Here is an 18,642-nt window from a genome sequence, read left to right on the forward strand (position 1 = left end):
GAAGGGAGGAAGAGTGAGAATGGAGAACTACAAACCTGTTAGTTTGACGTCAGTAGTCGGGAAAATTTTAGAATCTATTATAAAGGATGTGATAACTGGACATTTTTTTAAAAAAGGATAAAATTGGGCAAAGCCAACATGGATTTATGAAAGAGAAATCGTGTTTGACAAACTTGTTGGAGTTTTTTTGAGGGTGTTACTTGTAGCATAGATAAAGAACCAGTGAATGTGGTGTATTTGGATTTTCAGAAGGCATTTGATAAAGTCCCACACAGGAGGTTAGTAAAGAAAATTAGAGCACGTGGGATTGGGGGAAATATACTAGTATGGATTAAAAATTGGTTAACAGACAGAAAGCAGAGAGTAGGAATAAATGGATCATTCTCAGGATGGCAGGATTAGCGGGTACTGCAAGGATCAGTGCTAGGTCCACAGTTATTCACAGTCTATAGAAATTATTTGGATGTGGGGACCAATTGTAATACTTCCTAATTTGTTGATAACACCAAACTGGGTGGGAACGTAAGTTGTGAGGAGGATGCAAGGAGGCTTCAAGAGAATTTGGACAGGCTAAGTGAATGGGCAAGAACATGGTAGATGGATTATAATGTGAATCAGTGTTAATTTATTCACTTTGGCAGAAAAAAATAGAAAGGCAGGATATTTCTTAAATGTGAGAGGTTGGACAGTGTGGGTATCCGTATTCATGAGTCACTAAAAGTTAGCATGCAGGTGCAGCAAGCAATTAGGAAGGCAATGGTACATTGGCCTTCATTGCAAGGGGATTTGAGGACAGGAGTAAAGACGACTTGCTGCAGTTATATAGAGCCTTGGTGAGACTTCACCCGGAGCATTGTGTACATCTTTGGTCTCCTTATCTAAAGGAAGGATATATTGCCATAGAAGGAGTGCAACAGAGGTTCACCAGATTAATCCCTGGGATGGTGGGATTGTCATATGAGAAGGGATTGAGGAGGCTGGGTCTGTATTCCCTAAAATTTCGAAGAATGAGGGATGACCTCATTGAAACTTACAAAGTTTTTACGGGGCATGACAGGGTAGATGTAGATAAGGTGCCTTCTTTGGCTGGTGAGTCTAAAACCAGAGGACATAGTGTCAGGGTAAGGGGTAGGCCATTAAGACTGAGATGAGGAGAAATCTCTTCACTCAGAGGGTGGTGAATCTTTGGAATTCTCTACCCCTGGGGGTTGTGCAAGCTCAATCATTGAGCATGTTCAAGGCAGAATTTGACAGATTTCTGGAGACTAATGACATCAAGGGATAAGGAGATAGTGCAGGAAAGTGGCATTGAGGTAGATGATCAGCTATGATCTTACTGAATGGTGGAGCAGGCTTGATGGGCTGAATGGCCTATTCTTGTTCCTAAGAGCAGGGAGTTATCCCTGGTATCCTGGCCAATATTTATCCCTCAACCAACATCACAAAAAAAACAGATTATCTGGTTATCATGTTGCTGATTGTGGGAGTTTGCTGTGCATAAATTGGCTGCCGCGTTTCCCACATTACAACAGAGTACACTTCAAAAAGTACTTCATTAAAAAGTACTTCATTGACCATAAAGTGCTGTGAGACATTAGGTGCTCATGAAAAGCATTATATTAATATAAGTTTTTTTTCTCTATTCACCTCAACCACTCCGTATGGTAGCAAAGTCCACACATGTTCCTGAATCACTTATTAGATTTATTAGCTTTTAGTTACTATTAATTATTTTGGCTGTATTGTTTCTGCTCTCTCAAGCTGGGGGCCTGGAGTATTGTTGATTCCTGAAACAGATCCCAATAAAGCTCAAGTACAAATGAGGTAACGAGACCATCAAACCAATAAATGATAGTGACCTCTTCTCAACTCCTCTCTTCCAGACACTGCAAACAGTGCTAAAGGCACAATAACAATTTACTCCAGTTGTCAGTCTCCATTTGTGGCTGGACAGTGGGTTTGAGCAAGTTGTTTGACTGTAAAGCACATCATAGTCAAATTAAATCCACATCAGATGTGCAAAAGCGTGAAATTCCCGACATTAGTGGATAGTGACCAGGGGGATGCAAACGGGTCAATTTCTCTCCTCTTGAACCCGAGTACATTGATGCCACCTTTGATAAGTTACTGCTGGCTTGTTTTTTTACTTTTTTTAAAAGAAACTGAGAGCAGTAAAATTCTGCCATAAAACGGAACAACATGAACCATGCAAAACCAGGTCAGCCCTGGCTTTGATCTGTGACCCGTATTTAGCTCACCAATTTCAGCATTTAAGTATCATTTCCACTGACTGCATTCCACTCAAAGTAACTAAAATCTTTCCTACTGAAAACCTTCACCATAGATGTACTTAAATTAGAACAAAGCATCGCGTGAAAGGACCCGAATTAGATTTTCCTTCGAAGTGCATTTGGTTTTGAGGATTTAAATTTCACATCTGTTACTCTCCAAAAGAACTGCAGGCCTACTAGATGATTTGCAGTCTGAATGGTTGTCAAATTCATTTATAAAGCAATAATCAGTGCAACAAAAAGAGACAAATATTCAGCCACTTCCAGTGATGTCGTGACAGCTTTTGCATACTGAGTTCACTGCTGATTCACAGTCATTCTGTGGAGGCCTGGGAACAAGGAGGCTAATAAATGTTTTCTGATTTGACACGTACAGCTTGCTGAATTGTAGTTACAATACTTGGAAGGTGAAAAGGAAACAAGGCACTTCATTCAAAGGTGGAGCAGAAAATCAAAAATTAAAAAGCAACCTCGGTCAGCTTTTGTGCAGCTCCTGGCAGTCTGCTTCAGAGCAACGGCCAGGAATTGATGAGGGAAGGGAAAAGGGACCCTCTGCACGGAAATGACTAATTAAAAATGTATGCCTGTGTGCACGATGGGGGTAGGGGAAAAAGGCTTTTTCTTAAAGTGCCCTGCCTTCCCTGAGGGAATTCTGCATTGTGTTTTGTATGAGGTGTTAAACCAAGGTGTGTCTTTTTGACATGAACAGAAAAGATCCCATGGCAGCACAAAGAGGAGGAGGGAGGAGGAGGAGCAGCAAGAGGACGATGACGAAGAGGAGGACACCATCCCAGTGTCCTGGTCAACACACACTTCCCACAAACTACACCGTCATAATCTGATTAACTGCTCCTTCATCTCATATATTGTCTTTGGGATCTTATGTGGTGCAAATTGACAACAGCGATTGACTACATGATTGCACTCTCAAAGCGTTTTGTTAGCTGTGAGGTGCTTTTTTAATATTCTGAGAATGTGGTAATGGTGCTATATAAATCCAATCCTTCCTCTTCCACAGGACTGCCAAGCTTGAAACCCTGCAACACAGTGGGCAGAATTTTACAACAGTGGGATTTTACGTTCCCGCTGTCGTCAATAAGATTTATAACGGCCCGCCGCATTTTATGGCCCCCTCCCCACCAAAATGGGGCCGTAAAATTCTGCCCAGTAAGTTCATCATGGTTGAAATTTGCGACCAGGCCACAAGCCTAACGTTGGGGCCGAAAGTGGACGCCGCTTCTGTTCGGGCAGGGATCAGCTGGCCAATTAACATATGGGAGATTCAGAGGCCAATCAGTGAGCGCGCATTCCTTCTGCTCAAGTGTCACTACCCCAGTGGTACTCGGGCAGCAGTGACACAGTACTGACACCTTCCCTGATGCTCACCCCGGCTTTGTTTGCTCCCTGGCATTCCACGCCCACTTTCTCAATGACTACAGATGGCAACAATGACCCCACACTTGCTTGCCGCCTCCTTTAACCAGGTGAGGCTCTGAAGCTCTGTCGTTTCTGTGCACCATTAGTAACATTAAAAATCCCCATAAGACTGCTCTCAATTTGCCAAATAAGTGCCTTACTTACTTCCATGTGCAAAGTCCTCCCACTATGTCAGCAGCCATTAGAAAAAATGCGAAAACCATGTTAAGACAAAAGAATTCCAGCCCCAATTTTACGTCTCCCCACTCCTATCCACAAGCCCATGCCCAAAGGGCCTGGAAAATTCCAAGCTTTGATTCCAAAAAAAGGACACCCTGTCCCAACACCTAAACTCTTGGTTCCTACAAGTGTTGCTGATGCTTTACATGTACAATTTTCTAACAAATCAGTTATTTGTTTAATAGAAATAGATACAGCAGGAAAGGTCAATAGGATCATTTTGTCACTTACCACAGCTGCAGAGGTATCCAGGCCCAGGGACCCCCAGCTAAGGATTAAAGTCAGGACCCCACTGACAATCATTCTGGAAAAAAAATCAAATGTAAATGTAACGAGTTTCAAATGGAACAAAGCCATCGCTAAGCATTTAACTTTAGACATAGCTCTTAGATGTTATAGGACATTATCAATTGAGGCCAGATTCCATGTTCGATGTTGAAATACAATTGGAGAATTTCTTTTTTAGAAGCACAAAAATTATTATTAGCAGGCCTTAGAACCAAAATTTTCAAAACAAGGAATGGCCATTCAGCCCTTCACTCCTGTGCTGGTTCACCGAAAGAGCTGGTATCTTACTCTCATTCTCAAGGTATTTTCCCATATACTTAAACATTTATTCCAATTCAGTAGTATAATGTTGATCTGCATTTGACTCTGGTATATTTTGGAAAATTTTCTATTGATCGGCTGGGTGTTCCCCAAATAGCTTGGTGAACTTGTCAGTGAGGAGCTGTACTTCACACAGGGCAGAAATTTCACAGGTTTGATTTGACCTCAAGAGTTGGCAGTGAGGACAATTGGCTGCAGGGAGAAAACAAAATCCACGAGGGTTCCCTTCTTTGACCGCCACATACCTACAGCTGCTGGAGGCATTTATTGACATCTGGATTTTTCTCAAGCTATTACCTAGTTCTGACAACACAGAAATTCTTTCCATAAACAAGTCTCCTATAACCTAAAATCCATTGTTGTTTGCATGCCATGAGTGACAAAGCATGTCACAGGACTAATAATCACCCGTAACCAGAATATACTGCACCAAGGACTACATGGTAAACGTGGTAAATAATACAATGTGCCAAAATCATCAGACCCATGTGCAAGACTAAAACTATTTAGGTTTGTTTTTAATTGAGATTATATGTAGAAGCAAAAATGCCCAGCAGGTTATCCATGGTTTAAATTATTGAAAAAAAGCATAGAATAAGGCCATAGGGGAATCTTCTTTAACATGTATCTGTTAAACAGAGTTTGGATGAAACAGATTTCCGGTGACCTCCCAATGTAAGGGCTGCATGTGGGTACTGCAAATCTGCTGCCCATTGCACAAAGCCCATTTGTTCATTAGACCGAATTGAAATGGAAATGAAGGTCAGCAGCTAGGTTATTTGTGTTAAATGAAGCCTGGATGCATACCCAGGGAACTAAATTATCCAACTCCCATTAATCTGCATTTGTCATAGTTCAATAACTGGATTTAACTTAATCTCAAGCTACGTTACGAAACTCTTTTCAAAATGACAACTTGCATAGGCTAGAGATTTACAGAATTATATTTTAATTACAGTCAAATAGTTTAATGCACATAAATAGGAAAATATTATAGGGTGGGATTTTCCAGCCCCACCTGCCACCAGGATCGACCGGTCCTGCCAAAAGTCAATGGACTTTTGGCTGGCCAACCCCATCCCCCGCAGTGGGCCCTGCCACAGCAAGGCTGGGAAATCCCGGCTGTAGATACAGTTCCAAAGTCCCAAACTGGTCAACTACCCTTCATAAAGGGTTACTTGGCTAGAAGGGGTCTAAATTTGATGACCAAAGTTCTGATTCTCAACAGAAAATTCAGTCATCGTCACCCAGTCCTATTCAAATCTTAACTTTCTCTTGGACAGGGCCCATTTCAGTGATACCTTTGATGATTCAAAAAGCTGGTTTTTCAAAAGAACTCTTGCGCAATATCAAACACGTGCTTTTAACTCAGTGCCATAGGAACTGACAGCATTAATCAAGACCATTGCATTTCAACTGGCTGGTCCCAGTGTAAAACTGCTCTGAGGCTTTCTTTGATGAAATCAGATATTACAGCTGTTTGAAATTGAAAAAAATTGCAACCCATTATCTGCAATAAAATCAAATGAATTCAAGTCAATGACTCATATATTGATATGGCAAAGCATTTGATTGAAATTCCAATTATTTTTCCTAAAACCAGAAGACAGCACAAACAAGAGTTACGAAAGGTAGATTAGGTTGATAATCATATCCCTCAGGCTATTCAAGGACACGGTTCTTCCTCTCTCTCCCTCTCACATGCACGCACACATACAAAAAAATCATGCCATGGCAGAGTCAAAAATGTAATTTAGTGGATAAGTCAGTTTTGTTAGGAACATTAAAGAATAATAATTTTCAGACAGGTCTGAAAGAGGCAGCATTTTTTTGAAAAAAAACCATATCAAATCAGATAAAAGCAAAACACTGCAGATATCACGTCAGATCAGAGCTTCTTTTGATGTTGGTCTTCAGCTTCATTTTTGCAAATAGTGCTGATTCACTAAAAATAAGCAGTACGACAAGGTTTAGAAAATTCTGATAAAAACCCCTTATTCTCATTTATCATCTCAAGGCATGAGTACCCGAAAACATTTCTCGCTATTTGTATTTTCTGGAATGAGCACAAAAAATCCAAATTCGCTGAAGTTTTTCAGGTGCTGCAACAAAACCTTTGCAATTCCCACACACTGGCAGTTGTACGTGAGACAGCACATCTCCATGGCAAAGAGCAGCTGAACCTCACTTATGCACAAAAGAAGAACTCTATTGTTGAAATATTTGTATAGCGTTGGCCAGTAAAATTGTGTTCCAAGGCACATAACCACAGCAGCAGGGCACGGAGGCTTAGTCCCAATGCCCACCTCACTATACCACTAAGCTCACAAATCCAGCTGGCCTGTTTGTCATGCACTTAAGGAGCTTTTACCCTCAGCTGTAATAAACTCCAGCTTGGAAAGCAGCAGGATACCAACCTCCTGGTGGCACTCTCTTCTTCCATTTATTTTTTCATCAAGCTTCAAATACACTGTTTGGCACCATGGAGATGCACTTTCTGTGCACGCTCACAGATCCCTGTTTTCATCTTAGCATTCATTTCACGCTAGTAACAATATGGCGTTACTACTATCAGGCCACAAGATTTTATTAACCAACTCCAAGCATTTAGAAGACCAGAAGTGGGGAGTGGGTCTATTGACAGTTCACAAGGGATCAAGAGGAGGTCAGTCTCTTTCTATCTCCAAGCCCAGGTGGGGAGAGAACTGCATTTGCCATTAGCTGCATTATAGTAAAGTGAAAGAATCTTTAGTGGTCTGTCACAAGCAATAAAAAGGTCTAAAACTGAGTTCTTCACTTGCCCTGAAGGCTGCAAAATGCTTTAAGGTTCAATGACACAGATGGAAATAGGATGCTAAAAATCATGCTTTCCAATAAATTGCATTTTCTTCTAAATGATGAATAAGTAATATACTTAGAATCTGAAAGCTTTACACAAATAATGTTATATAATGTGTTGAAAAGCATTAGTCTGCTGTCATGATCAAGTGCTGCTTCTCAAGTGAAAATGGTGAAACTACATTAGCCAGCTGAACCTCTTCACGCAAGACTGCACTCATACTATGTCTGCGTTTTGTATGGACAGTAATGGAATACTATTTTAACGCAAGCTGTTTTGCAGCAGCTATAATTTATAATTAATTTCACATTCTCACCACTCTTTGGGTAAAGGGGTGTTATGGACAGGAGGGGGGTTAATTTAAACCGCCCAGATTTCTCCTCTCACCACTGTCCGTAAATAGAAAGGTGTTTTTGATTTGCTTCCCCCTTTACAAGCAGTGGCGTATTTCCCAACCCCTCGGTTTCGGTGTGATGCAGTTTATATTAATAACCCCACAGCAAACTTGTGATAGGATGAATTCAGGAGGTTAGTTTATTTGCACACATTCAAGTGCAGGAGGAGGAGGGTAGCAACGTGGCCGCCTTTTCACTCATACAGTAAAGGAGGGATAGACCACGGGGCAAAGACCACAGAGAAAAGAATTATTGTTTCACTGGAGTCCAGAATTAAAATCCAATGGTGTATTCCTTCACAGAGGTCAGCCGGCTGAACTGATGCAGGATAATTCACTTTTCCAGTAGAGTTGACTTCCATGAAGAGATAGATGTGCAAGGATGAGTCAATCTTGTAGGTGATGGTACAGGAGTTTTAGTAGAAACAGTGTAGATGGGGGGGGGGGGCAGGCATTCAAACCTGGACAGAGCCCCTTTTTTGTGCCACTGCTTGGTAGATGGAAAAATAGCGGACTGAGTGTGCAGTACAGCAAGGACATGTATTCCTCACCTGGGTCCCCAAGGTTGTTGAACATCCCAGCCGTTAAGAATTGAATAAGGTTGCAGGGCTATTTGTCCTAACAGACTAGTAGACTCCGGTTGGCCAGCCTGGGTTCTGAAATGCAGATGCCTTTGTATAGTTCCCTTTGAACTTGGTCTCTGCAGTCCACGGTGGGGGCCGTTACCATTACAGGGGTTTCTTCTGAATCCCCTAATGGATTTTCTTGATGACTTGGCCTCTAGTTATTATGCTCTTCCCCACAAAAGGAAATATTCTCATTGCATTCTCTCTATCAAAACCTGTCCTAATTTTAAAGATCTTTAATAGCTCGCCCCTCAGCCTTCTTTCTTCAAGGGAGAGGCCCCACCTGTCAATCCATTGCTGATATGTATACCCACACAATTCTAGTATGATCACTGTAAATCTCTGCATTTTCTCCAGTGTTTCTAAATCCTTTTTTATCATATGGTGAGCAGGACTGCATGCTGTACAGAGCTGCACCCAGTACTCTGTGGTCGAACCAAGTTTTGATACAAGCTCAGCATAACCTTCCTACTTTCTAATTCTACCCCTCTCGAAATAAAGCCTAGTGTTTTTTTTTATGGCCTTGCTAACCTGTGGTGCAGCTTTCTATGATGGGTGTGCTTGTACTCTGAGATCGCCTTGTTCCTCTACCCTACCTAGACCTGCACCTTCCAAGTAATAAATGACGTCCGGATTTTTCCTACCAAAGTGTATTATCTCACATTTATGTGTTGAACTACATTTGCCAATTATTTGACCATTCTGAAAGATTATTAATAGTCTCCTGTAATTTGTTGTAATCCTTCCCAAAATCAGCTATAGCCCCCACACCCGACAATTTGGTGTCATCTACAAATTTAGGAATTGTGTTTTTGATTCCAAAGCTAAAATTGCTAATAAAAATTATAAACTACAATAGTCTCAGCACTGATCCTTGTGGAACACCACTTCCCACCTTCTGCCACTCTGAATAACTATTCTTTAATCTCACTTTCTGTTTTCCGTCTTGAAGCCAGCCAGCAATCCATTCTGCCACTTGTCCCCTGACTCCTCCACATTCTCTGACCTTATTCATTAGTCTAATATGGGTCACAATATCAAAGGCCCTTTGAAAATCCAAATAAAGTACATCTACTGTACTACCATTGTCTACTCTCTCTCTGTTACTTGCTCAAAAAATTCAATATTGTTGGTCAAGCAAGATTTTCCCTTTTGAAATCCATGCTACCTATTCATCACTACATTTTTATTTTCTAGATGTTTTTCTAATCCCTCCTTTAGTAAGGATTCCATTATTTTTCCTACCACTTATGTGAAGCTGACTGGTCTATAATTCCCTGAACATATCCTGTCTCTCTTCTTAATTAAAGGAATTACGTTAACTATCCTCCAGTCTACAACTTTTTTTTAAGCGAATTATTAAATATGTGTAATGTTGATTTTGAAATGGGGCTAGGACCTCACGCTCTATATTTTTACATTAAAAAGTATGTTCATGGCTAATTTCTAAAATTTTAAAACTGGACAATGACCCTTTAAAATGGCTGAGACGATACTTGGCTGTGACCCGCAAACAATAAGAGCTAAGTGGCAGTATAGCAGAAACTTGTGCCTCATTATCTCTGAAGAGATGCTAACGACCCCTGTGGGCTGCAGAGATCAAATTCAAAGAGAATCATACAAAGGCCATCTACACTTCATAAGCCAGGCCTGGCCAACCGGAGCCAATTCATCTGCTAGGGCAAAGGACCCTGCAACCTCCCATTTAGACTTAACAGTTGGAACATTAGCAATTTCAGGAATACAAAGGGATACACACCCTTTGTCAAAGCCAAAATGGAGAGATGGAAGTCACGTGATATATGTGACATGCCCCCACCCCCCCCCCAGCTGGTGAAGCCTGTAATATTGCCTTGTGGAGCTGCAAAGCTCAGTCTGCCTTTTCCCATCTACCAAGCAGCAGCACAGAAAAGGGGCTCTGACAAGGTTTGAATGTCTGGCCCCATCTCCACTGTTTCTACTGGAACTTCTGCAAGACTGATTCATCCCCACGTGCGTACCCATGATGGAAGTCAAATCTACTGGAAAAGTGAATTGTCCAGCATCAGTTTAGCCTGCTGACCTCTGTGAAGGAACACACCATTGGACTTTGATTCTGGACCCACATGAAACAATAATTCTTTTCTTTATAGTCTTTGCCCTGTAAATCTTTTAAATCTTTCTTTTGCTATCCCTCTCTTTAATTGTATGAATGAACAGGAAGCAATGTTGTTACCCTTCTCCCATGTTTGAGTGTGTGCAAATAGAGTAATCCTCTGAGTTCATCCTGTGAAGAGTTTGCTGTGGGGTTATTAATAGAAATTGCATCACATCAAAACCAAAGTGCGGGGAAACACGCCACCCCTTATAAACGGGGAAACAAATCAAAACATCTTTCTGTTTATGAACAAGTGGTGAGAGGAGAAATCAGGACTGTTTAAATTAATCCCCCTCTCGTCTGTAATAATTTCTTTGATTCTTAATTTAAATAATATTTTACAATAAATTGTGACTTAACAGTATTGCCCATCACTTTTACCCAAAAAACAATTTAGTCAATTTGGATTTTTATGCTGTTTTGAAATTGATAAATGTTAATGACAAACTATACTTTGGAAAAAAAATCAAAAACGAAGAGGATTTAAAATTCCAGAAGGTCCTGAAGGGATAGAGCGGAGGAATGGGACAGACTGGATTGTTCTACAGACTGCTGGCATGGGCTTAATGGGCTGAATGGCCCCCTTCCGTGCCATAATTGTCTACGACTCTATGAATCATTATATTACAGTAAAGGATGATTTGTAACAACTGCATTTAACTTGTTTCAACACTTGGAACTTCTCGATCTGGGAAGCCAAAACGAGACACAAGAAGAGGGCAAGGGGCTGAGCAGAAAGGGGAGAAATTTCACTCTGCACAATACCCGACATAGTTTAGTCAAAGCTAATTGGTGCATTTGAATGATTGTACACTATTCTCTTCATTTCAGGAGGCCAAGATGTGTAACCTGGAAGCCGATATAATGCATAAGTCTATCGATCGGGCAAACAAACTGCAGGGGAGTACAGTTTGATCCCAAGAAAACAATCACAACATAAGTAGCTTCAGAACAGCTCATAATTTTAGCAAACTTCTTGCATCTCCACTATCTTCAAATGAGATATTACAAATATAAACCAGATTGTAAAAGTTTAAATTCTTCAAAGTGATCATGATCATATACTGCAGCATACACCAAAGCTTTCCTGTTATATCGATTATTAACAATACACTAACAATTAGACTTGATAGCAGCTGTAATTGGTCAGAGGTCAGGACAGAAAATCGATAGGTACTACCGAGTGGAAACAACAGCCCTTGTGCTTAGTAATGAGGAGACCCTGCTTTTCTAAGCCACTCCTGTGAATGCATTAAAACTTTATTTCTGAATTTGCCAAATGCCAGGAAATTTGTAACCAAATATTTCAGTTTCCTTACAGGGTGGGTGCTACAGAAGAGAGAACCAATTCACCAACTGACACAAGTCTCAACGATGGAAACCAAAGCTACACCAGTGTGAACAAAGCTCTGAAAAGTTTTGTCTGGCAGAGGATTGTGTAATCTGTGCTACAATTATCACTGTCCTTTTCAATGAAGGTAAAAAGATAAGATCAGCTTTTTTTCTCCAGTGCGATCGCCAAGCAAATTAAACTGACTCTAAGTAAGAGGACATACTCAAAACATGACAACCTGTGGTTTTTTTTGCCTTTTTAGTTTTCCCTATTTATAGTTCCACCATTTTCTGCTTTCATTTCAGGTTTCCAGCAAGCATCGTCTTCTTGTTATTATTAAGTTGATTCTGGCTAGGGACAACACCCCATGTAAAAGCAAGTTCCAATATGCATGGCATAGCAACAGCATAAGGCTGTTTAGAGGAGGTTACATTTACAGGAAAACACACGTCATACTGTTTCCAAGAAAAACCACCTGTCAATACTAAAAATGAAAGGCACCTAAAAATATTTTTGCCCTATATACAACACTAAAGTTAATAACTGGTGCAGCTGGTAACAGGGACAGAAATGGTGTTTCTAATATGTAACCTCACTGCTTGGAAGGATATACTGGACATGTGCTCCCCATCATTTACTCCAATTAATTTTCACATCAGTTTCTAGTATTTCTGCAATATTTCTCCTTTCATCTCACAGGGCAACAAGCATGAGATTATCGTGCAAAAACTTACTATATTTATGTCATAGCCATGGGTTAATTAGAGAAAGAAATTTCAACACAAATTACTTAATACACTTTTCACCTTGCATAATAGATTTCATTTAAAAATTATTTTTCAAGGTAGCTTAAAAAGAAGTTTAGGTCCCTTCAGCCCCATCCCAGCAATTTAAGAGGTTTCCTCATTCTTCACACTTTCCTAAATAAAACTTCTTAACTTAGTTCTCATTGATGATAGAGTAATTTGATAAACCTGGTGAAAAGTAGTATAGGGTTAAACACCCAAGAAACTGGCATTTGACTGGTCAATTATAGTGCCCCGCTGTCCCAATAAAATTGGTTAATTCAGCAGGGTCCAGAACTCAAACCCAACACTTTGTGAGGGTGATGCTGAGCACTGTTCTTTGAAGGTGTACCATGTAAAGTATTTCAGCAAAGCCCACACCACCCCCCCAAACCCACATATCTTTCTTGACTGTTCCCAATTGAACACACAAACATACGAATTAGGAGCAGCAGTAGGCCATTCAACCACCCCCCGAGCCTGCTCCACTATTCAATAAGGTCATGGCTGATCTGATTGTGGCCTCAACTCCATATTCCACCTAACCCCTTTGACTCCTTTGTTAGTCAAGAATCTACCTACCTCTGCTTTAAAAATATTCATTGACCCTGCCTCCACCGCTCTCTGGGGAAGAGAGGAACCGCCGGCCATTGGACTGTGTTGCAAGGGAAAACATCCTTTCATCATCAACCCTGTCAAGATCAAGAGTTCACCACCACCATCCTACAGGAACCTAGTAAAACTGACTAAAAGTGCAAGTGGGTGAAAAGGGAAGCTGTACCTTTTCTGTCTTTCAAGTGGAGACACTGACAAGAAAGCATCAGTATAAGCCTGCTTCAAAGCTGAAAGGGCTTTTTTTATATAAAAGTGAACTTTCACTAAAAGTTTCCTTTATGTTCCTTTGTATACATTGCTTTACAATAGATTACGCATTCTATAACAATTAATACGATACTCACATCATGAGAAGCCACCTGGATCGTTTGGCCAGGCCTAGGAATGCCACCAGACAAATAACCAAGTCAATAACAAGGAGCAGAAGATAGGTTAGCCATCTGGAATGATAGTTACAGTGAGAAAGTTAAATACAAAGGTAAAATGCTTTAAATGTATCACCTTAAAATATGAGACAGCAACAGTCTTTTAAAGTTCTAGAAATTATCAGTGGTGGTGGCATGTTACGGATCACTTAAGGGATCCCAGTTGCTATGGCAACATGTACTTTTACATGCATATTGCAGTCTGGAGTGATCGATAGTGATGATAGAGACTCCAATTTTCTTTCCATCACATGGTTGACCAGGAATCTCTCCCACTCTTGCTTCCTGCCATTGGAGTGTGTTGGGAGGATTTGCAGGTTGATAATCAACCCGTTTGGCCAGGTTATGAATGTACCTTCCTTGGCCATCAAGTCCTAGGGTGGGACTCAAACCCAAAGCTTCTGGCTCAGAGGCAGGTCACTTCCTACTGTGCCACAAGACCTCCCAGAAATTATTGAGGGCCTGGTTAAATGTTTTTTTTAGATACTGTTCAAGCTTCGCCAGTTAATTTGTTTAGGTGTTGAAGGACACTGGAAGAACTCTTTGCCATAGGAATTATTCTGGCAACCTGAACATACAGATGGGGTCTAATGTCTAATCCAAAAAGCAATATACTCCAATAATACAGCACTCCTTCAGTACACTGTTAAAGTGGTAACCTCAATTATGTGAAGTCCTAGCAGGTCTGAACCACAAACTTTTGCAGAGGGCTAAGTGCTACCCACAGAGCCAAGTTGACACCACAGTAGTATTTATTACATTGATAAAAAACATGGACTGCATGACTGCACACCTTCAGACCCAGTCTACTGGGGATATTTCATTAAGATTCTTAGCGAAAATAATGAAACCCTTGAACATTTCAACAGAAGAATCAGATCTCAACTACTTTTAATTATTATCCTGTCTCATGGATTGATTCTTACTAACTTGACAATATCCCCCGCACCTGTCTTAACCAGACTATTCCACACCGTCTGTTCGTCTAATCGATCATAAACAAAAGGCATTCAGACTGATTCAAATAAGTTTTCAGTGGATCTGAACTGGTTACTAAATCCCAGCTAGAATTTAGCACCAGCAGGGCAACCTGCAATTTTGGAGATGAAAAGGATCGTGCCCCATGACCACGTCACCTCACAAACAATGCTATACAAGAGTTGTAGCACCACCATTTTCTCCAACCCAAAATACTGAAGCGGTACCACAAACTCTTACATCCCCTTCACTGAATCTCAGTTGCAATTGTATCATAGTCATTTGTAGTAACTTTCCACATTCAAGGAAGATACCAAGGCCTGGACAGAGAAATTTGTCAATAGGAAATAACTAGCATGGATTCCAACACCACAGACAAAGCCCTGGAGATAGAACATGACACAGTTGCTTAGTCCAGAGAATGTAAGTTCAAATCCCACCATGGCTGTTTGAGAAGTTGAATTCAGTTTAAACTTTTCTGTTATATTTGTTCATGGGATGTGGGCACCGTTGGCTAGGCCAACATTTATTGGCTATCCATAAATTTCCCTTGAGAAGGTGGTGGTAAGCTGCCTTCTTGAACCACTGCAGTCCATGTGGTGTAGGTACACTCACAGTTAGCGAGTTAGTTCCAGGGTTTTGACCCAGCAACAGTGAAGGAACAGTGACATAGTCCCAAGTCAAGATGGTGTGTGGCTTGCAGGGAAACTTACAGGTGGTGGTGTTTCCTTACATCTGCTGCCCATTTCCTTCTAGGTGGTAGAGGTAATGGGTTTGGAAGGTGCTGTCAAAGGAGGCTTGCTGAGTTGTTGCAATGCATTGTATAGATGGTAAACACTGCTGCCACTGTGCGTCAATAGTGGAGGGAGTGAATGTTTGTGAAAGGGTGCCAATCAAGCGGGCTGCTATGTCCTGGACAATGTCATGCTTGTTGAGCATTGTTGGAGCTGCACTCTCCAGGAAAGTAAACAGTATTTCATCACACACCTGACTTGTGCTTTGTAAGTGGTGGACAGGTTTTGGGGAGTCAGGAGGCGAGTTACTCTCTGCAAAATTCCCAGCCTCTTGTAGCCACTGTATTGATATGGCTGGTCCCACAGTATTGATATGGCTGGTCCATTTCAGTTTCTGGTCAATGGTAACCCTCGGGACATTGATAGTGATATTCAATGGCGTTACCATCGCTGAATACCCACTATCAACATTTTTAAAAACCAGCCAAGGCCATTGAATGTCACTATCCACATCCTGGGGGTTACCATTGAACGGAACAGAAACTGAACTGGACCAGCCATTGTTGGAGATCACCATTGTCTGGGACTTGTGTAGCACAAATGTTACTTGCCACTCATCAGCCCAAGCCTGAATATTGTCCAGGTCTTGCCGCATATGGGCACGGACTGCTTCAGTATTTGAGGAGTCATGGATGGTGCTGAACACTATACAATCATCAGAAAACATCTCCCTTCTAACCTTATGTTGGAGGGAAGGTCATTGAGGAAGCAGCTGAAAATGGTTGGGCCTAGGACACAACCCTGAGGAGCTCCTATAGCAATGTCCTGGGACTGAGATGATTGACCTCCAACAACCACAACCATCTTCCTTTGTGCTAAGGATGACTCCACCCAGTGGAGACATTTCCCCTAATTCTCATTGATTTCAGTTTTGCTCGGGCTTCTTGATGCCACACTCAGTTAAATGCTGCCTTGATGTCAAAGGCAGTCACTCATATCTCACCTCTGGAGTTCATTTCTTTTGTCCATGTTTGTAAGGCTGTAATGAGGTCAGGAGCTGAGTGGTCCTGGTGGAACCCAAACTGAGCATCAGTGAGCAGGTTATTTCTGAGTAAGTTCCGCCTCATAGCACTGTCAACGACACCTTCCATCAATTTGCTGATAATCCACAGTAGGCTGATGAGGTAATAATTGACTTGGTTGGATTTATCCTGCTTTTTGTGGACGGGAAATACTTGGGCAATTTTCCACATTGCCGGGTAGATCTCAGTGTTGTAACTGTACTGGAACAGCTTGGCTAGGGGCACGGCAAGCTCTGGAGCACAAGTCTGTGGTGCTGGGAACCTCAGAAGGATGCCAAGATGGATCATCCACCCTGTACTTCTGGTTGAAGATGGTTGCAAATGCTTCAGCCTTGTCTTTTGCACTGATGTTATCCCATTAAGGACGGGATATTTTCGGTACCTCCTCCTGCAGTTAAGTGTTTAATTGTCCACTACCATTCACGACGGATGTGGCAGAACTGCAGAGCTCAGATCCAATCCATTGGCTGTGGGATCATTTAGCTCTGTCTATCACATGCATGTCAAACAGTGGAAGGAGCAAGTAGTTTTATGTTGTGATTTCACCAGGTTGACACCTCATTTTTAGGTATTCCTGGTGCTGCTCCTGCATGCCCTCCTGCACTCTTCATTAAACCAGGGTTGATCCCCCAGCTTGATGGTAATGGTAGAGTGAGAGATATGTCAGGTTATGAGGTCACAGATTGTGGTTGCATACAATTCTGCTGCTGCTGTTGGCCCACAGCACCTCATGGATGCCCAGTTTTGAGTTACTAGATCTGTTGAAAATCAATCCCATTTAGCACAGTGGTAGTGCCACACAACGTGATGAAGGGTACCCTCAATGTGAAGGTGGGACTTCATCTCCAGAAGGACTGTAAAGTGGTTGCTCCTTCCAATAGGGTCATGGACAGACACATCTGCAAGTGATAGATTGGTCAGGATGAGGTCAAGTATGTTTTTCCCTCTTGTTGGTTCTCCCACAACTTGCTGCATGCACAGTTTAGCAGCCATATTCTTTACAACTCAGCCAGTTCAGTCAGTAGTGGTGCTACTGAGCCACTCTTGGTGATGGACATTGAAGTCCCCAACCCAGAGTACATTCTGCGCCCTTGTCACCCTCAGTGCTTCTTCCATTTGGTGTTCAACATGGAGGAGTACTGATTCATCAGCTGAGGGGGGTGGGTGCATGGTAGGTGGTAATCAGAAGTAGGTTTCTTTGCCTGTGTTTGACCTGATGCCATGAAACTTCATGGGGTCCGAAGTCAATGTTGAGGACTCCCAAGGCAACTCCCTCCTGACTGCATACCTCTGGTGGATCTGACCTGCTGGTGGGACAGGACATACACAGGGATGGTGATGGTGGTATCTGGGACATTGTCTATAAGGTATGATTCCATGAGTGTGACTATGTCAAGCTGGGGGACAGCTCTCCCAATTTTGGCACAAGCCCCCAGGTGTTAGTAAGGAGGACTTTACGGGGTTGACAGGGCTGGCTTTGCCATTGTAGTTTCCGGTGCCTAGGTCGATGCCAGGTGGTCTGTCCAGTTACATTCCTTTTAGACTTTGTAGTGCTTTGATACAACTGAGTGGCTTAATAGGCCATTTCAGAGGCCACTTAAGAGTCAACCACATTGCTGTGGTTCCGGAGTCACATGTAGACCAGACCAGGTAAAGACGGCAGATTTCATTCCATAAAGGACATTAGTGAACCAGATGGTTTTTATGACAATCAACAATGGTTTAATGGTCATCATTACTGAGACTAGCTTTTTAATTCCAAATTTATTAATTGAATTTAAATTCAATGCCGTGATGGGATTTGAACCAGTGTCCCCATAGCATTAGCCTGGGCCTCTGGATTACTTGTCCAGTGACATTGCCACAATGCCACCACCTCCCCACCATATGGTTGGATTACCATTAGTTCCCCAGGTATTTTGACAAGAGTGGGAGGGCATGGTCAGGTTTTAACATCCTTCATATGTGAGTTTCTGTCCTGTGGGTATTAAGAAAATACTTAATAAGTAGTTGTTGAAGCCTGAGTGGATAGTGAGACCTTGAGGGTTGGGGGGAAGGGGTGGCACGGGGTGGTGGAATGGGAAAGGCATTTCATGAGCTGCCGATCAACAATATTCATTTTACACTTTGGTGGAATA

The 18,642-nt window shown here is 41.8% G+C and overlaps 1 protein-coding gene across 1 annotated transcript in view; it reads right to left on the reverse strand.

The window, feature by feature from the left end:
* Positions 1-18,642, reverse strand: part of ttyh2 (tweety family member 2) — a 144,047-nt gene that overhangs the window by 49,709 nt on the left and 75,696 nt on the right. Inside the window, exons 6-7 of the mRNA XM_078571005.1 lie at positions 13,630-13,725; positions 4,179-4,251 (exon numbers count right to left, since the gene is read on the reverse strand). Of these exons, the coding sequence (XP_078427131.1) occupies positions 4,179-4,251; positions 13,630-13,725 (169 nt within the window). The remainder of the gene's footprint in view (positions 1-4,178; positions 4,252-13,629; positions 13,726-18,642) is intronic.

This window comes from Cetorhinus maximus, chromosome 24 (genome assembly GCF_964194155.1).
Source record: "Cetorhinus maximus chromosome 24, sCetMax3.hap1.1, whole genome shotgun sequence".
In the NCBI taxonomy this organism is placed as follows: Eukaryota; Metazoa; Chordata; class Chondrichthyes; order Lamniformes; family Cetorhinidae; genus Cetorhinus; species Cetorhinus maximus.